At 44.6% G+C, this 21,200-nt stretch overlaps 1 protein-coding gene across 2 annotated transcripts in view; it reads right to left on the bottom strand.

Annotated features, from left to right (window-relative positions):
* ITGA6 (integrin subunit alpha 6) overlaps nucleotides 1–20,824 on the bottom strand; it is a 73,626-nt gene extending 52,802 nt beyond the window's left edge. Inside the window, exon 1 of one of the 2 annotated variants that reach the window (XM_037523542.2) lies at nucleotides 20,451–20,824. In XM_037523542.2, the coding sequence (XP_037379439.1) occupies nucleotides 20,451–20,632 (182 nt within the window). In that variant the 5' untranslated portion in view covers nucleotides 20,633–20,824. The remainder of the gene's footprint in view (nucleotides 1–20,450) is intronic. The other variant, XM_037523543.2, reaches the window with a different exon arrangement.
* Nucleotides 20,825–21,200: the final 376 nt, after the last annotated feature.

Here is a 21,200-nt window from a genome sequence, read left to right as displayed (position 1 = left end):
CAACGTGGTCTCCAGCTCAGGGTCCTGCAGTTGCTTCCTTTGACTCAGAACACTCCTGTGTTAGATCGTTGTGGATTACATCCTTAGAACCCTCAGGCCTCAATTCAAACATCACCACCTTAGAGAAGCCCTTCCTTTATCATTCTAGTTAAGTTATTCCTAAGTCATACTCAACAATACCCATGTTTATTGTAAACATCCCTGGACTAGGATTTCTCCCAACTCTACTTCATTTAGGCTATAAACTCCTTGAGGTAGGAATCTAGTCTCATTTTTTGTAACCTCAGGGTGTTTGGTAAAACAAACCAAAAAAAAAAAAACAAAAAACCCACAATCCTACTTAATTATACTAACTGGCTGATCCAGTTGGGAAAGTATGAGCAAAAATTCAGTGGAACAACTCTGTTCACCTCCATGCCTCTGGCTTTCATGTTTATACAGATAAGGGAGCTTCCGCCTTTTAATCATCTAACTACAATTTCAATCTTACTTTCAGAAGACTAGTTACTAATAACCTTCCAAGAAATCATATAACACTTATCCTACCTGCAAATAAACACAAACAAGCCATTATTATTAGTAATACCCTGACAGCTATCATCTCCCATTGTCTTATATTAGAAACTCTTATGTTGAGTTCATTAGAGTAAACATTATTACTAATACACATTTTTCTAATGTGGATGCAGGTTCAGAGAGGACAGTAACTTGCCTAAGATCGTATAGCTGTTACGTGATAAAATAGGAGCTTATTCCCAACATTCCCTGATCTTGTTCTATACCACAGCACCCACAATCTCCTTTCTGTTTGACTGTATAAAAACACCAAAGCACTTCAACCTGCCCACCTTTTGAAAAAAGTATTTTACAAGATCATGACCTGTTTTAATTAAGGTCTACAAAGGGCTTTGAGAGCCACACCACAGAGGCCCAAAGAATACGTATTCCCTTTATCTGGATCAAGAAACCAGTAATTTTGTCCCAGCCTCCCCAAAATTTCACAAGAGACTTTTTTCCTGTCTCCTTGGAGAAACATGCTGGAACTAAATCCAGCCTCAGTGACTATGAAACTCCTGTGACGCAGAGCCTGAGGGTTCGAGTTCTTACCTGACTCAGTACAGGTGTGTCTCTGACCAAGAACAAGGGAGCTCATGCAATAAAGGAACACCCAAAACTGAACGTGTTTATTATCCACAGCATTAAACTCCTTCTGCAGCTCAGAAAGCTCTACCATCTACCAGGACAAAGCACACATGAAATCATGCCATCAATGTCAACTAAGCAGAAAGCCAACAAGAGTGATGAGGGTAGCAAAATTCAGAAGAGTGCTTCTATGCTCACCATCAGTTTTTGGTGCAATTCCACACATGCTTCTGATCTCCCAACAAAAGAATTTAAATAATCTCAAGGAAAAAGAATACCAGTAGCATCTGACAAAGTAAAAAATCACAATGGACATTGGCCTAGATTTAAAATACCTAAGAATTCCACTTCAATTCACCAAAAATGGATGAAATATAGGTATAAATATATAACCAGTTCATTTAAAATATAAAGTTATTAGCTGAGACCATGCAACTCATACCAATAAGACATTACTCAGCATGACAATAAAAATGCGGTTATCGGGCCTCCCTGGTGGCGCCAGGGGTTAAGCACAGCACTATGAAGCTATTCGCAGCCTCTGCAGCACAAGTTCGATCCCTGCTGGCCAGGAAGCTAGCCTACATGGTGCAGCAGACCTCTCCTGTCTCACCCGCTGTTCCCCTCAGCAGAGTGTTTCAGTCAGTCTGCCTGTTCTGCTCCCTACTCTGTCTCTGGTGGATTCTCTCACCTCTCACACCTCTGGTCTGTACCCCAGTTATTGCATGCATAAATACATAAATCTTTTTTAAAAAATGCTATTTTCTACTGCAGTAAGAAAAGGTATAATGAAAGTCTCCAAGCAGTTCTGTTCTTTTAGTTTTACAAAACACTGTCAGACCTTGTCAAATAAGGCATTTGATCACTTCCTGTGATCATCCAATACCTAACGTGCCAGTATCTATACCACAACTGTCGCTCTAGTGTGCTGTCCTTTCAAGGAACCAAGTCTAAGAACTTGTATCAACTAAACGGTGAGCCTACTCTCCCTTCTTTGACCTTCACAGACTTGGCACATAACAGATGCTCAGTAAATTTCTGTTAAATGAAGTTCACTGTATAGTTAATTACTCATCATATGTAAGAGTTTTTAATTTGAGTATATTGTTACCAAGTTGGTTTTTATATGCCAATATCTTGAGCATCAATATTACCAGCAGTGAATCTTATTTAGAAGATTTCTTAAAAGCTATTACCAAATCGCTCTTTTGCAAAGAAAAATGTGACTTTCCAAGTTCTGCCATTTTTTCAATAAAATAATTTTAGTAAAAACCAGGAAAATAAAACGTACAATTAAAGCACTCATATCTGGTCGGTCACCATATCAATTATATTATCCCAATAGGAAATGCAAATTTTCAATGTTTTGGAAAGGAAATATAATCACATAGTTTACTTTCTAAATGAGATAGCTGGTACAACAGGCTCAGCAGCTATGCTAGAGGCTCCTACCTACTAGGAGCTCTCCCCTTTTTCCATAGTGAAAGAACTTTTAGTTGGGCAAAAATAAGGCCACTCTGAATAAAGACTACCCATCCTAGCCTCTCTTTGAGCTGCAGGTGCCACATAGCTTATGTCTGCTGATTGGGACACTGACAAAATGTCACACTACTGCTGCTAGGAATCTTTAGGAGGTAGCACACACGAGCCTTTGAGTCTATGCATTTTCTTTGTCCCTTTCTTCACCCTGCCTAGAATACAGGTGCTGCCATCTTGGAGTATGAGGTTGAGGTTACATGTGGTGAGTAACAGGAGAACGGATTCTGGTTTCCTGACACTTCAAACCAGTCACCCAGAATTTTTTATAACAGGATAACAACAAAAACACAAGAAGCAGAATCTTTCAGGTAAAAAAAAAATTTAGAAACAGGATACCATGAACAAAAATATACAATTTTAAAAATATACAATTATATATTTAAAAAATATATAACTAAGCATACAAGTATTTATGAAAGGTATATATGTACATATACATAAACATTTACATTGTTTTCTGCTGCTCTCCTGCATTTACAGACAATATTTAAAAATATGTAGTGACTGCTGTGACTTGGGCACCAATTAATCAGCACAGATAGGGAATGTGGCCCTGGAGCATATGTGCAGAGGCTTGCAGTATTAGGACATTTCCCCGTTAGCTGCTAAGCCGTGGAAGTGCAGCAGGGGGTGTCCTAGAGGCAGAGTGGGCAGTGTTGAGGGACACTCAGAGGGGTTGAGGCAAAGCTATTTACCAGTCAGAAGTATTTCAGCAATCTAACAACTAGCACTACGCTGGCATATATGAGTTGGCATATGATTATCAGCCCTACTCGGGCCTGCTATTGTCAAAACATGGTACATGCTTATAGTAGCTACTATCTCCCGAGAGTTCACACCTTACCTACAAGCCAAAACTCAATTAGAAATACTGAGAGAGTTACAAGATAACTTGTGGGTTCAAATCCCAGTTGTACCATCTACGAGCTGAGTGCCATCTGGTAGGATGGATTATCTATAAAACAGTTCTAAGCTTTTCACAGGGTACTATAAGAATCAAATGAAATTATGTCAAATCATTTTGTAAATGTGAAGATAGTGATGAAACACACTACACACAATCTTCTCAGTATCTGATGAACACACATTCCAACCAGTCATTCTAATTTTAACAAGCACAGGTATGGGTAGGGCACAAACACTGAAGCCACCAGGGACCCAACAGCTTGGGCGTAAAACTGTCCACTTTATTGAAACGATTCTAGCAACCCCACCAGTTTAGTCATCTGTGGTAACATGAGATGGTAGGATAGCTTGTGGTAGAAAGATCAAGAAGAAGATAAAGGCACTCCCCCACAAACAGGCGTGGTAATTAGACAGAACCTGGGCAAGCTTCTGCACTAGGAACTGATCCTAACTAACTGATCCTAGCTCCACATAAGTGAGCTGAGACAGACAGTTCTTCCCCGCAGCACTTTTATCAACTGGTTACATAAATCCTGATTTCTCTTTAAATCCAAATACTATGAGCTCACTAAAAATACTGAGGAAGCACTGTATTGACAACATCAAACAAACTCTAAAACACACTAGAGAGGAAAAAGCAAGGTACACAGGAAAAAGATAATAAGGCATGCTGCCTATGTGTAGGAAGTCTATGCATAGATTTGCTTATACATGTACAGGTACCTGTGGAAGGAGGCACAAGCTATAAAACAATGCCTGCCTGCAGGAAGAACTGGATGACTAGAGAGCCAGGGGTGGGAGAGTGACATCACTCCTCATCTTTTTGTAGCCTTGATAGACGCTGCCATGTGACTGCATTGCCTATTCAAAAATAAGTTTAAAATGTAATTTGAAAAATGATGTCTGTCAGTGGACCGAGGTCATTGACAGTCTCACAGAGAAAATGACAGCTATGTAGAGGTTAAACTCCAGGCCCAGAAGACATGAAGAAAGCAAACCCTGTATTGGGTAAGACAAGCTCACACATGCTATATTTATTGTAAGCACAGACAGACAAGAGTCAAAGACTGATTTTTACAGGCATTCCAGGAGCATGACAACATAATGACGAATAGAAACCTGTACCTACTGTGCACCATGAGCTCTGTGGGGCCATCCGGGCATTACAGCAAAGTGCAGCTGGATCAAGGGCAGAGGTCAGAATATACTGAGAAAAAGTCTGAACAGCTGAGTGGGTAGACACTTCCCAAAACAGAACACCAGGGTCAAGTGAGGTACAGAATAAAATGCAATGGCATTTGCATATGAATAGCTCACTTTCACTGTAAATGTCTTTGGCATTGACACTATTCAGGGGAACATCTCAACTCTGGAAAGACTTCAACATAAAGTCTTCACCCTCTTCCATCCTTCTTTCCAAGGGTAAATCTGTCCAGTTCAGGAGTATACCAATGTGCAGTGTGAACTTGTGATGAGAACTGTTTATAAGTAGCTGCAGGGCTCAACTGTCTCAGCCTTGGATGCAGTGGACACTGCCCAACCCACCTGCCATGGTCACTGCCTCCGGGAGGAGTAGAGTGAGTCAGGCCCAAGTCAGTTACCTCGCCTTTCATGTAATCTAAAGCATGAATGAGAGGTGTGGAGGTGACCAGAAACATGATAGATAGGGTGGGGATCCACTTGCGGAACAGACTGTTTATGGATATGGTTCAAAGGCGAATCCAGGCCTGGGTCCCCTTGGAGAAACGCTTATCTCAGGAACTCAGGATGGCACGAAAATCTCCCTGTGAGATTTTCAGGCAAGTTTTGTAGGGCATGGACAATTCTGCTTGAGCTTCTGGTGACGTTTTATAAGAATAGACATGTTGGGTAGAAAGACCTCTGCTTGGGACAAGGGGTGGAGGTAGAGAACAGGGTTTCAAGCAGGAAATCAAACAAAGATCTCTGGACACGAGGGGAAGGGGATGGAGGTACACTTCCAAAATAGTTGCATTTTCGAACTCTTGCAGGTGGTAAACAGTGTTAACGATAAAGAAATCCACAAAAGCATTATTAGGTAACACTACTAGAATACACCCACTATATTTGTACAGCTGAAAACACCCATGGCTTACGTGTGGAGTGTAGATTTTTATTTTGTTTAATTTTTGAGGAATGACTCGTGCCAGGCTCCACATTAAACCCTCTGGGTAAACAGACAGATCGTATCAACTCCTTCCTGCCTTCAGAGGGCCCACAATACAGAGCTGTCAGTAAGTTTCTACTCCCTCAGTGCTCAAATAGCTTATGAGAAATTTCATAATGAAAACATCAGTAAGAATAAAGAGAACTTATTAAACTGCACGCCATAGGATGTGGGCAACAGAGAAATTAATCATTAGAAAACCAAAGAGGCAAGGAACAGAAGAAAACAAGGTGCTGCCAGGTAACCAATTAACATGACTCCAAAGGAAGCCGGGGGTGGGGCGATATGAGCAAGTATTTGCAGGACAAGCCAAGATGGTCTTATTGCCAGGGACAGCTGTTGGTCTAATCTGGCGTTCCCTGAGTGGACACCCACTTCCTTGCAAACTTTGACCGGTGAATGTGTCTCTATCCTATCGTCCCTCATCTTCAACCTGTACTCAGTGGTAACTGAAATCCTTTCTGTTTCATTTTGAAGCTACCAAGAGAGAGGAAAGAGGAGTAGCAAGAAACACACATGGCCAGGCTTTTTATCCACTGCAGTTTTCCCTTTTATTCACAAACTTAAGGCAAATGACTTAGGCCCCTTGAAGGACATGGGTGAGGAACCCTGGAGTCCCACAGGTGGAGCAGGTGGGCAGCTGCTGAATTAAACCATTAATTAGCCATTAATTTGGCTTTAAGCAAATTAGAAAATGCACACTAAGCCATGAGACTACTTTTAAGTTCTATTGTAAGTTTACTGAACTTTCACTTCTTTTGCCACTAATCTACGTTAGAATATATGGGATACGATTTAGCACATTACCATTTAACAATAAATGATAAACATTGAATAGAAATATTTAAATGTTGGGCCTCCCCTGTGGCACAGCGGTTGAGCACTGGGTTGCGAAGCTGCCCTCAGCCTCTGCAGTGCCGGTTCAATCTCGGGCTGCTCCCCGGCCACCGCAGGAGGGTCCCACATGGCGCGCAGACCTCTCCTGCCGCCCGTTGCTCCCCTCAGCAGTGTACTTCGGTCCTTCTGCCTGCTCTGCTCCCCGCTCTGGCTCTGGTGAATTCTCTCACCCTCCCGCGCTTCTGACTGTACCCAGTGCTTGTATAAATAATAAATAAATAAATCTTTAAAAAAAAAAAGAATCTTTAAAAAAAAAGAAATATTTAAATGTTATTAATGCTATAATTCTCTATATAGTTACATTTAGCTTATCAATATTTCACGACCTCATATGGACATTCAGACTTCTGGGTGCTCCAGGATAAGTCTGAGAAATAACTGGGGTGTTCACAACCATGCAAATATTTAATACAATTTTTAAAATAAAGTTGCAGTGTCCGGGTGTAGAGCATCATTCTGAAGAAGTGGTCATCCCATTTGTCATTCTTTAGACACCGTCAATGTATTTGGGAAATCAGCTCAAAGTGCTCAACATACCTATTGAGCACCCACTTCTATGTATTATATTATAATGTTTTGATTAGTTGTATCATTTAATTCCTGAACCCAAAATGGACAGACTGCCAGCTTTAAGAGCTCACAAACCAGCAAGACTGATACCCATCCAGCAGATACTTGAGAAGCAACTTCTACATGCAGGGATCTAGCCAGGCCAGGAGGGGAAACAGGCGGTGTATGTGCAAAGTCTCTACACAGCACAGCTAAGGGATGCTGACCTGGGGAATTCTGAGACCCGCCTGAGAAAGCACCATGATCACTGGGAATGCCTCCCCTCACTGAGCAGGGGACAGGATGACAGTGGCTTTGGATTTACATCCTGATTCCAGGCCGTTGTGTGGGGAGACATTTAAAAACCTAACTCAACACCCAACATGCAACACCTAAAATGAGTCTTGCAAGATACTGTTCTAGAAAGGGCAAGAGTAAGTAGCACAGGTTTAATTCCAGGAATGGGCGACTTCACCCAAAGGTGGACTAGGTGCAGCAGGCATCAGGCAGCTGGTGTCAGGGCCCACTTGCCACTACCAAGCTGTCACTAGATTCTTCTGGTCTCTTTCATCCCTCTACAGAGACAAGGCTGGGCTTGTTTTCAACCTTTTCCACAAAAGTACTGACAGAAGCAGCTGAATATGATCAAGGACATAGACCAAAGTGATCCCCAAAAGCCTATAATGTCTGTAAAAGTCTCGTGTTTTATATTTAGAACTTACATATTGCATTCTGCACTATGAAAAGGTAACTTTTTAAAAAATTAGTCACTGCCATGATACCTCATGAAGAAGTTCCCTAAATTTCCCTAAATTTGTAGCACATCCTAGGGAAATGGATGCTAAGATCCTGATGATCCACACTCTTGACTAATTTTAAAAATATCCTATTACCTTTTGGGTTCAGACTTACCTCAAGCAATTCTTTTGCCTATACTACTTATCTTGAAAAAAGAGGATGAAAACGGGCAGCATTTTAGAACCCAAATGCTATTTAGCCGCATTTTCTACATTCTTGACAATTCAGCCAGGTCATGTGCCAACTTTTCTCAATACACGCAGTGAGATGCCTGGTGGCTAGGATTACAAACCCAATCACCAGGCCAGCAGGAGCAGGGAGCAAGGCCTTGGCCGCTCCTATTGAGTTCCCACACAGCACACGCACCTGTCAGTGCCCTGGGGTCTAGCTGGCACGTGGTAGGGACACAACACTGTGCCTTTCAAGACAGAATCAGGTTCTAGAACTGCAAATATGGCCATGTGGGAAATCTTTACTCATCACCCAAAATGAGTCCTGTAAGGACTTACAATAAGAGGCTGGGTTCTCTGGAGCTCATACATAGCCTAAGGAACTGGATCATTTAAGTGCTAACATGGGCTGCCTTCTCTGCCCTCTTCCAAGTCCCTCTTTCCCCTCCCTCTCTTCTTCAAGACAAGGCAGATCTCCCATCTAACTATGAACTGCCCTCTCAACCCTGGCTACAGCCCCACCCCAATGGGGCAACTTTACCTTTGACCTGACCCTCAAAAGGGGTTCCACTAGACTATAACAAGAGAGCAAAAACCAAAAAAACAAAAACAAACAAACAAAAAAAAAAAACAAACAACTTTTCCTGTGTAAGGACATTTACTCATTTTACTTTAAGGAAAATGTAAGAGGAAAGGCTGATGTTTACTGGATGTGCCAGGCCCTGTGCTAAGCGCTTTATACTCATCATATCTAATCTTCACAACCCAGCATAGGTATAATTAACATGACCATTTTACAGTGAGGACAAGTAACCTGTCCCAGGTCAAATCTATAGAATGTGAAGGTGGAGTTTAAACCCCACATTCTTCTGCCTGTAGAATGGAGTTCTTTCTTACAAGACAAACATCTACATAGGTACTAAGTAACTTAGGGCTAATAATCTATTATTACTCTCAGAGAAAGTAGAAACAACCAGAAAAAAAGCTGACTGTTTCCCACAGTCACAGGACTACCACCTACATGAATATGACCCCTCTGTGGTGTGAAAAGCCACCCATGCTCCAACAACCAGGCTAGCTTCTCTGCTGGTAGATCCCTCTCACCTCCTGGAAGACTTCACACCAGCAATTCTTCTCTCTCCTACATTCACTTTTCCTTTTTTACTGAATCAAATGCATCAACAAACCAGTTCACTGTAAGTTTCTCCCACCTTAAAAAATGTTTCCCCTTCCAGCTTTTGTCCAATTGCTTTGCTCCCCTTTTCAGACAAACCCGAGTCTCCCGTTCCTCTCTTGTTCTCTCACCAACCCACTCCAAGCAGGCCTTACTCCTCCATGGTGCTCTGATAAGTTTTCCAACGCACCTGCGCTGTTGTTGATCCAGCCATCAGTTCTCAGCATCATCTAACACAAATGACCCATCACTTCTGCTCTGAAACACCTTCATCTGTGGCCTCTGTTCTCCCACCTTCCAGGCCATTTTTCTCAGTCTCCAGGGCTGGCTCCTCTCACTCGCTAACCTCCAGGCAGCAAAAGCCACAGCTCCGTCCCTATCACCCTTTATCCTCACCCCCTTGGAGGTCCTACAGTCCATCACTCCAAATGCATGACCCCAGAACTTGAATCTCCAGGTCACACATTCCACCTGAACTTCAGACTATTTTCAAATTACGACTCAACAACTCTGTTTGCTTGTCTAGACTTCTCAAACCTAACAAATCTAAAAGCAAACTCCTGTTCTGCTCCCAAAATCTATTCTTCTAGTAGTCCTCCCCAAACCATTATGTGACAACTTAATCCTCAGGCCAAGACCCTGAAGATATTTATTTTTCAAAAGGGCAGGATTATTACAAAAAGGGAAAGAGGAATAAAGGACATGTACATAGACACAGTGGGCAGAAAGAACTGCCCTGGAGACATTTTTTTTTTTAACACTCTCAGTCTCTTATACTTATTATCTAGTCCCACAGAAAATCTCTACTTTCAAAATACACTCATAATCCAACCACGTCTTACCATTTTCATTGCTACCGCTCTGATCCAAACCACAATCTTTTTTTTTTTTTCCACAATCATTTCTTATCCATAATGACAGGAAGCTCTAATTAATATCACTACCTTTACCCTTGCCCTTACACACAATCTATTCTCAGCAGTCTAGCAGCTAGAGAAATTCATTTACAATCTAAATCAGGACAGGTCACACTTTTCTCAGAACCCTCCAATGGCTTCCCAACTGGATCAAGAGTAAAAGCCGGGCCTCCCCGGTGGCGCAGCGGTTGAGTGCTGGGTTGCGAAGCTGCCCGCAGCCTCTGCAGTGCTGGTTCGATCCCCGGCTACTCCCCGGCCACCACAGGGGGGTCCCACATGGCGCGCAGACCTCTCCTGCCACCCGCTGCTCCCCTCAGCAGTGTACTTCAGTCCTTCTGCCTGCTCTGCTCCCCACTCTGGCTCTGGTGAATTCTCTCACCCTCCCGTGCTTCTGACTGTACCCAGTGCTTGTATAAATAAATAAATAAATCTTTAAAAAAAAAAAAAAAAAAAAAAAGAGTAAAAGCCAAAGTCTGTCAACAGTCTGCCCATAAAGCTCCACACAGTTTGCCTCCAGGAATATTACTGACCTCCTTGCGGCACCTGGCCACGCTTCTGCCTCAGGGGCTTTGCACTGTTCTTACTGCCAGGAATACTCCTCTGCCCCTGCCCAAAACTGAACATGGCTTTCAGCTTCGCCTTCTCAGTGAAGTCTTCCCAGGTTGACAGTTTGGCCAACTCCCCACCTCAAGCTCTTGCCTTTTTCCACTTTTTCTTTTTTTATCACTTATTACCATCTAACATAATATACACCCATTTATTTTGTTTGTCTGCTCCATCAGAACCAAAGGGACTTTATCTTGTTTGCTGCATTATCTCCAGCACCAAACAAATGCCTAATACATAATAAATGCTCATTGCATATCTGCTGAATGAACAACTTCAATAGGACATTCCCAAAGAGCTACTTATGGTTTCTCTAGCAGGTCCAGAACACACTCGCCTCCAAGTTTTTTCCTGTTTCTCGTGATCAAATAAGGATAAAAATCCCTATTCCTTTTAGGTTGAATATCAAATGTAAGGATGCACATACACATACACACTGCTGGTAGATCCCTCTCACCTCCTGGAAAACTGCACACCAGCAATTCTTCTCTCTCCTACATTCACTTTTCCTTTTTCCTGAATCAATTCTTAGATAATGAAAATCTTCTCAGATGGCTTCTGGCTGCTAGTGCTGCTAAGCTTTCCAAGCTTAGCAAATGAGGGTCCCCAGGATGCCTCGCCACACTCTCACTGCCCTTTCTCAGTTAATTTCTGCAGCAGCCACAGGCCCTTTCTAAACATAAGGCTTAGAAAGTACTTTTCTTTCTCAACTGGTTCATCTGATGGTTTTACCATGTTCTGGGCAGTAAAACACTACTGCAGTTGCCGCCCCTCCCAGTCCACCCTTGAATGTGAAGTCTCCTAATTCAGTGGGCCCCTCCTTCAGCTTTCCCCAAGTCCTCCAGAAGGCCAACAGTATCCCAACCCACCTCCTTTTGCTCTTGCAGGTTCAGGTGAGGCTTCCTCATCTCCCAGATCTGAAAACCCACTCCATTTTTTTCCTGAGTATTTTCCTAAATTGGCTCGAGTCTCGTCTCACAAGAAGTCATGAGGCCTCAGCAGCAAATACCATTTTCCTAGAATTATGTCTCTGTATGTTTACCTGGTCACATCTGAGTCTCTTTTAATCTTTTGTTTGAAGACTCGTGTTTATTTGTACCTCAGCAAAGCTGGATTATTTAAGCCCACTCAATGCGTTTCAACACCTCACGTTCCCCACAGGAATTTCAACATCTTTTTCTACCCATCTCCAATGTCTCCAGAGCCCTGTGCTTCGCTCTCTAAATGTTTTGTTCTCACTAGTTCAAATATCTTGGCTCTCAAGGACAGTCAGAACTTAACTGCCAGGGGTCAGGTCATCATCTGACAAGCTGTTATCAGTGGGAAAGGGACCCAGAAAGGATTCCTTACTCTCCTCAGCAAGGAGGAAGGAGACTAGAACTTCAAGTTCTCAGTGCTGCTCAATGGGCCACCCGTGCACATCAGGGAACAGCCATTTCACCCCCAAGGCTGTGATTACTTTGGTGAGGATCCTCTCATCTTGACATCATGCTGCTTTATGAAGACCACAAGAATCAATGGCAGTGCATCCTGAACAGGACGACTGATTCTGCAAGGACAAAGGGGTCATTTGACTCAGGAGGCTTACAGTTCAGTGAAAGCCAACCCTCCGGGTTTGAAATGTTTACTGTCGTCTATATGATACACAACTAAAATGGGTCCAGTACAAATGAATGTCTTTTCAAAATGAAGAAGCTACAGTGACATTAATAGCTCGGAGTGAAGCAAACAGACCTTGGGTAAACAGCACCTCCCTAGGCCTTGTTTATTCTTCATATCACTAACCATGTTCCTCGTTCAAATTACTCCATGGTTTGTTTTTATTTCTGTATTCCCAGGCTCAGAGCGCATATTTCTCTAAAAGGTTTTTCTGACACTATATCCAAAATGACTTCCTCTCAAAAAGGAATCTTTGGACTGTATGCCATGCAAAACGTATCTAACTGGTTGGCAATACTTATGTGAGCAGACATGCATGGCTCCACGTCACTTGGCTTTTGCCTCCTACACTTGCTTCAGTTGCACTTTCCCAAGCCCCCATAGTTCAGAGCAGTCTTCTTTACCATTTAATTGGTTTTACATTTTTTCAAGATTTATTTATTTATGCTTACAAGAGCTAGGGTACAGGCTAGAGATGCAGGGGGCGCAGTGAGAGGATTCACCAGAGACAAAGCAGGGAACAGAACAGGCAGACTGACTGAAATACACTGCTGAGGGGAGCAGCGGGCGAGACAGGAGAGGTCTGCTTCGCCACGTGGGTTTCTCTCTGGCTGGCCAGGGATCAAACTCGTGCTGCAGAGGCTGAGGATTGCTTCATAGTGCAGTGCTGGGAGGCCAGGATTAATTCGGTGTGTGATGTAGGGAGGGTCTGCCCAATGTTCTGTGGCCTGCGAAAGATTCTGTTCGGCAAACACGCCAACTGTGGAACAGGTAACGTGACTTGGAATTGAGTTGTCTTGTTTATTTAAACAGAAGAGCCAGACAGCAGATTAGATGGTGATCATTCTACCCTGTTATTAGGCTAACAGGGACTGACACTGGTGAAGAGCCAATCTACCTGTTCCAGTTGAGGGTTAATTAACAATTAGCCTCTTAATTTAGTTTCACAAGATCACTGTTTGCTATTCTAAATGCCAGTTTAAGAAATAAACAAAAATCTGCTGAAACACTATTTCCACACTTCATTCATGCATCTTTCAACCTTAGGCAGTTTCATCATTGACAATCAGAACCAGCTTGCACAAGCTCCTTCTTACCATACATTTATGTCAAAAGACTAAGAAAAATACATCATCAACCCTGCCCTGGGTGGAGTGCAAATTACCCACCTCCCAGGCAGGGGATACTTTCAGAGTCAGAGGTCAGGGGAGGCCTGGAAACCAGACAGAAGGTATTCCTTGAGAATAACCATCCACCCTCCTCTGGCATCCCACCCACAAACTCTGCCTGTCCAGAATCTCATCATGCTCACACCTTTCTCTTGTGTTGCCCATTTCTCTCCTCTACACACTGAAACCCCTAGTATTTTTCTATCCTAGGCAACTACCAAGAGGCTACAAGGCATGTTTCTCCTGACATGTACTTTACTGCAGGACAGACAGAAGGGAAGAAGTACACTTAAAACATTATCAAACTAAGCCCAAAAGGAGAGCACATACACCCCAGGTTAGGAAGCACAGACACCCCAGGTTAGGAAGCACAGCAGATGTGGATTCAGAACTAATTCTTCCCTCATGCTGTGGCCACTTCACCTCTACAGCCTTGGTTTCCACATTTAACAAACACGAAACATTTGCTTTGAGCCAGGACTAGCCTAGTCTAAGGTATCATTATCCTCACTCTAGGGTTGAGGAGGGAAAAGCCTGGAGAAGTTAGATATTATGACTTTTGATAATATGTATTTGGTTTTATATCAGCTGTTCCTGGCAGAGCTCCTAAAACCCTTGAAACTTCCTAAGTGATGAGAGCAATAAAAATGTCTTGCTATGTGAATGAGATGGCTAAGGATAGGGGCTAGTGAACAAAAGAACCCTTGATGAGAGGACCAGAACTGGCAGTGTCCCCTGGGAGCTCCAGAGAAGGCAGAGGAGCTGGAGGTTGAGTTCACCAGTGGCCCTTGACATAACCATCAAGGGCCTATGTAATGAGGCCTCTATAAAAACGCCAAAGGAAGGAGCCTGGAGAGCTTCTGGGTTGGTGAGCGGGTGGAGATGTGAGAATAGCGTGATGAAGCAGGCATGGAAGTTCGGTGCCCTTTCCCTATACCTTGCCCTGTGCATCTCTTCCATCTGGCTGTTCCTAAGTTATATCCTTTTAATTATCACCAGTAATCTGGTAAGTAAAATGCTAAGTTCTGTGAGCGGTTCAGCAAATTAATCGAACCCAAGAAGGTGGCAATCGAATCCTTCTGTTGACAGCTGCTGGTCAGAAGCCCAGGTGACAATCTGGACTTGCAACTGAAATCTGAAAAGAGGTGATGGGGGACAGTCTTGTGAGAGTGACCGTTAATCTGTGGGATCTGACCCTATCTTAGTGTCAGAACTGAGTAAAATTGTAGAATGTCAGCTGGTATCCAAAAAAATGCTTGTTGCTGTGTAGGGAACACATTCCCCACACATTGGAATTGGGTGCACAACTGTATCTCACACAATGCCACGGCCAGTAAATGGCAGAGCAGGACTGGATCCCAGTTAGCTCTAGACTCTAGCTGGACTCTAGACTCAGGAGTCTACTTTGATACACTGTATTATCCTGTCCCTGAGAAAGGAAACCTAATCTAGTTCAAACCTAGAAAACTTTTAAGATCAGATTCTTGAATCGCACCAATTGATTCTTGAATTACACCAAACTGATGTAACAGATCTGGGCTGAATCTAGTTGTATTTTTTATAAAGAGACTCCCCAAGTTCCCTTGATGAGGTTTAAGAACCCCTGTGATTCCTTCCAGCTAAAAAAGTTATTTGATTCCACAATTGTACCCAAAGAGAAAGTGAAAATGAACAGTGGGGGCTGGCCCTGTCCCCAGTGTCCCTTTTGTAGGGTTTTACTCTCCCCTCCCAAAAGGCCTTGGAAACTCCAGTTCAGACTGGACTACCCGGATCATCATTCTCAAGCTCTCAGGATCTCCACTGGAGGGGGTCAGCAGTGTCCCCATCATTCAGCCTAGAGTTACATAGAGATTCCCTCACTACTCTTGAGTAACTAAATCTTAAGCCATAAATTCACAAGTGCCCTCCAATCCTCACTCCACTTGATCCCCAAACCCTTGTCAGGATCTCTATTCTACAGCCATACTTCTCTAACTAGTCTCATTATAACAACCCACAAATCCTGAGTATCCAATGCAGTACAAGTCAGCCTGTGTATCTGGGGTTAAGTTCTAAAGCACGCCTTTAAGGCAGAAGTCAAGTATAATTCAAAATCACTCATGAAACTCTCTTAGCTGGGATCTGGGTCACTGGAAGCTCAAAAACCAAGAATTATGTCTAGTGTGTTTCTGCATTATGATCACAACTTCCCTTTCCCTGGGGGCAGCAGACACCAAGGCTCTTTGAACAAGAAAGGGCAAAGGGTTAAGTAAAGGGATTTCTCCCCCTCTACCCTGAGCTGGAGGAGCTGATTTCACAAACTAAATTGAGTGTATGATATGACTCCATTGTATTTGCAAGGGATATGCCAGGTGCTATCAGGCAAAGAAGTGAACACAAGACCCCTACCCTCACATACCCTACAATCCAACTGGGAGAAATCTGATCATTCTCTAATGGTAGATAACAGTTAAACAGAAACCATCAGAACTGTCAGGCACAAAACACTAAGTGCTTCAGACATTCAAAGGAAGAAATTGCTGTAGTGTAGATTGAGGTTGGCTCAAAGATGTTCCTGGAGAAATTGAAACTGGTCCTTGAGATACGATTATGTTCTTTCTCAAGATGGGCTGACAGCATTCAAGTAAAAGTGACCCTTTGATCTAAGCATATCACGATGTTTTCCATTATGTCTTCCATTCTCCCTCCTAAAAGTGCAAATAATTCACTGGTCATTCTGTCCACAGTAATAATGTTGAGCCAAGGCCCTAGAAGAATCGTGTTATAAACTCCAGTACCATTTGGTTACGACCCTTAAATTAAACCTGTATTTTAGCATACCAATATTGAGTATTATACAACTAGGAACACAGAGCAGCAGCTTCTTTACAATACTGGAGACTCTTACTATGGGAACATTTAATCTGACATTCCCACCAAATTATTCCTACCACATGAACACTCTGGCCCTTTGCCCCAACCTTAAGTCATTCATTACTTGGATGGTCTCACAACACCCTGTGTTAAAACTTGTTTATTTCTGCTTCTTGCAGAGTCCTAAGATCTCCCTACCCACTTTGGCTCCTTCTCCGCTCTTGCAATTCAAGGTGACCCAGCACAGTCCCCAGATGATGGCCCTGGGTCACGTGGCACTCTGAATGAATGCAAGGAAGCAAGTGCTTAGTACACATCCTGGACACAGCTCTGACCCTGACCAGTTACAGTCACCCCTGAGCTTTTTCAGAACTCGAGTGTGAGAGACAGTGACAGCATGTAAGTGACAGAGTATGAGTGAGTGAGAGGGCGTGTCAGAATGTCAGGTAAAGAAGACCCTGAGCTGATCCAAGGTCAGCAGGAATAAGGCTCAATAGGTAGAGAGACTAGGCACACATTATTTAAATAGATGGCTCTGGCCTTCATGGGAAGCAATTCAATCAATCCACATAATACAGTATATATCCAAAACTCAGTTACTGGCCAATTTCTCCAGGTCTGAAGGACATTTGTGACTTTTCCTTTCAGTGCTGGCAAGAGCACAAGTCAGACATACTAAACTCAAATCCAGATTCTGCTGAAGCAGTTGTGAGACTTGAAACATTTCCCAACTTTTGACTTCAGTTCCTTCATCCATAAAGGGAGTCAGTCAGACTAGATCTTTAGTTCATAAACATGATTTTTAAAAGTGAGAATATCACAGGTCTAAGAAACATCAGAGTCAAAACAGAAGTGTTGGCGGGGCTAGAGAGCCCCTGGAAAGTGGTGATGAACAGACAATTTCCAAAAAGAACATGGGACCTGGGAGAAATCCAGAATAACTCTACAAGTACCTCCCAGATCTCGTCCTTCCTGGTTCTGTCCTGTCTTCATACACAGACCCATACTTCCAGGAAGAGCTGAGGGATGACTCACAGGATGCACAGACCCACAGAAGTCATTCCATACTTTCTACCTGGGAGGGGGAATGACTCAATCTTAACTACCTAAGAGAAATCAAAGAATCGTGTGGAGCCCAGACCCTGACCTCTAACTAAGTCAGCCAACTAATAATCTTTTGGAGTCTGAAACTTTAACGCACAGCTTAAAATCCTGAGCGTACTTTTATGGTCTCTACTTCCGTTTTTTAGTCCCCAAAGTTTTAGGAACATCAAAATGTTCTAAGGCCCTCAGACCATTATTATTGTTATAAAATCTTAACTAGCCCTTAAGATGTTATAAGATATTTAAAAAGCATTGTAGAAAAGTTAATCTACAATATTCAATGGCAGTTTCTATAATACTGGATTTACCTGACAATTCCACATCTTTGATATTTAATTTCTGCCTCAATAAAGCCCCATGCTCAGTAAATTTATTTTTGTTGTAAGTCTAATTGAGATTGAGTACAGTTAAATTGCTTTGAAAAGATTTCATAAATGTGACAAGTTTAAAATATCAATTACCCAAACAATAATAACCTTTGACTTTACTCTTTCACAGTCTAAGAATCACAAATGTTTAACACCTGTACAGTAGCTGGTGCATAATAGGAATTCTAAATTAATCACCATTCACAACTACCATTCCGTCAGCATGTACCTACGCTAGGCAGGAATCTGGCACTTTGCAAGTTATTTTGTAATCCTCAAAACCCTATAAGGCAATAATAGCTTCATTTTACACATGAAGAAAACTAAGGTTCAAAGTAAATTAACAGCTGAGAGATGGCCAAAGAGGAATTTTAGCTCAGGTCTCTCTCATCAGTTCCCTGAAATACTCCCCCCTGAGTTTTTCCATAGAGTGAGGAGTTTAGGACACTGGACGAGAAGTTGTAGGATCTCATGTTCCCTGGCTGTCATTTACACCCACATCCTTTTTACTGACAAAGGTCACAACTGATTTGATATGGCCTATGTATGCTGGGTCTCCGGGGAGGCGCACTGCAGCTCCATCAGACTTGACCCAAAGAAAGCAGGGGGCCAAATTTGACCAAACCACAGCCCCGAGGTGGTTCCTGTCGCACTCTGAACTCTATGGAAAGATATAGTCCCTTAAAGCAGAGCTTTTCCCCATCTGAGGGTCTCTCTGTTCAGCTACCCCTCTCTGTCTCTAAAAACATTTCTAGAAAGCACTGGACCCAATCAGGTTTATTCTCACCCTCAGGAGGGTTAGCAGTAGCTCCACTACAAGACGAGTCTACCAGCATAACAAATTCTAGCAAGCATGCTACTAGCCATAGTGGCAACAGGGATTTCTGGCTAACAGCATCCTAAGGGTATTTTCTTGCCCCAATATCTCCCCTTCAAATGTCTGTTTCAACAAGTATTTCAAAGAAGCCATCAGCGTCAGATGTCTGGTACAGACAGTAGGCCAAGAAGAATGTACTTCGCTGCTGGCCCCAGTCATTTCTACTACAACAAGTTCAATTTCTCCATATGGGTGCACATCTAAACACTAAGTATTCACAAACACTAAATGTCTTCCATTAACTGAGTTAACAGAAACCACTTGTCACTTCATAGTTACAGCTTAACAATTATTTCTATTGGAAAAAACGAGTATAAACAGCTGCCCAGGCCTGCAGACCACCCTGCCAGGGGCCTTCCCCATCCATAACCAATTTCTTTGCTTCACTAGCAGGTGTTATCAGAAAATTATGACCTCAAGATTCAGGGGCCGACAAGATTCACCAACTACAAAATTCTTTAATTACTGAAACTGAGGGTTTCCCTCTGGCTCTGAATTCCCATTCACGTCTCATAAACACAAAGTCCTCTCTTTACTGTGCTTTGCTGCACTTTGCTTTCTCCGGTCTGTTGGTCCTGGAAGGATCTCAGTTCTACTAAAGGCCTGGGGGAAGGGGGACCTTTTGTGAGTTTATTTTTCAGTTGTACACATCAAGAAAGCAACCCCACAGCAATAAACGCGACTAAGTTCCCAAATGCCTTCTCCAGCCTAAAGAGCTTCATCGTGTGGGGACCAAATACTGTCCAAGAAAGAAAAGGAGCAACTAACAGCGCCTGTCAGTCTCCGCTTTCTCTGGGGACATGCACCGCTATAGTGGGGGGTTGTCACTTTCAAACTCTGTTTGCAAAGCCCCAGTCCGGATCGGACATTTTGCTTTAACCCCCAGGCTGGGCCTGTCCTATGCAGGGTGCCTGGAGCCGCCAGGCCGGCCCCACCACTCAGAGAGACTTGTTTTCTCAGCTGATCTAGTCTTGTGAACAGGTGCTTGGTTAGTTCCATCTTTTTAAAAAAAAAAAGGGGGTGGGGGGTTTAGAAAAAAAGGCTGTGAAAGTATCCCCTTGCAACCACACAAGATAAGATGAAAAGTAGCTTTCCAACTTCTCGGGGGCGCGCGAGTGTTCCTGAAGTTTGGAAAAGGCCTGGGTCTTCCTGAAGAGCGACCCGACATCCACGTCACCCCCGCCCCAAACACGCGTACAGCTCGGCAAAGCGTGCCACCTGCCGGGTTCCCAGCCAACGCGCCCGCAGGGAGGGACCGCCGGGAAGCACTTGGTTAAAAAAAAAAGTAAACTCTCCCGAGGCCCGGGGCAGCCCCGCCTGGCACCCGCGCCGCGAGTGCGCAGGGGTCGGCCCTGGGGTTCCCCTCCAGCCCCGACGGATGGGGGCGGGGGCCGCGCGCGCGGGGCGCCGGGCCCGCTGGGTCCCGGGCGGGGCGGCCGCGGGGCAGGGCCGGCGGGCGGGAAGGCAGCGCGCCCTCGCCCCTCCTCGCGCGCGGGCCGGCGCCCCGGTGGGGGTGGGCAGAGTCGGGGAACTCACAGCCGCTTGTCCTCGGGCTGCAGCTGCCAGTGCATGGCCAGCGAGAAGCCGAAGAGGCTCCCGCGGTCCCCAGCTTTCCGGATCACGTTCTCCTCGCGGGTGTCCAAGTTGAAGGCGGCGCCGAGCCGGGGCAGGAGCCCCGCCGACAGGTAGAGCAGCCACAGCTGCCCCGCGGCCGCCATGGGCGGGCGCACCGGGAGGCGAGCGGGAGTGCGGAGGCCGCCCTGCGCCGCGGCCGGGTTCGAGGCTGGGCTCCGCTTGTAGCGCCGCAGCCAGCTCCGTCTCCGCTCGCCGCTGCGCCCGGCCCCACCCCCGGACGAGTCGCGCTCCGCGCCCGGCTGCTCCCCCGCGCCGGCAGCTCCCGACCGCTGAATGAGCCCGTTGTTCTCTGGAGACTCGCAGGCGTTTTATCAAGTGACGAGGACGGCGCCCCGCCCCTCCCCTCCCCACCCCGCAGGCCCCTCCTCGCGCGGCCGCCGCTCCGCTGGCGGCCGGCACCTTCGCCACCCGCCCGGCTGCGGGGCGTCCCGGCGCGGTCCCGCCTGGGGCCCCTCTTCTTACCTGGCCGGAATGCCGCGCCCGGATCGACGCGGAAACTAACTCTGGGCTAAGCGGCCCAGCCCGGGAAGCCTCCGAGAAAGAGGCGCTGGAGCTGTGGTTGCCGCGCGGCTCAGAATCGGAAAGGTGTTTACTACCTGTTAGGAAAGAAGGTGCCAGTGGTGCCTCGGCCGGGATCACCTGAAGGGGCAG

This window comes from Talpa occidentalis, unplaced genomic scaffold, assembly GCF_014898055.3.
Source record: "Talpa occidentalis isolate TD23 unplaced genomic scaffold, MPIMG_talOcc4v2.1 talOcc4.3, whole genome shotgun sequence".
NCBI classification, from domain to species: Eukaryota; Metazoa; Chordata; class Mammalia; order Eulipotyphla; family Talpidae; genus Talpa; species Talpa occidentalis.
This window is presented reverse-complemented; position numbering and strand designations above follow the sequence as displayed.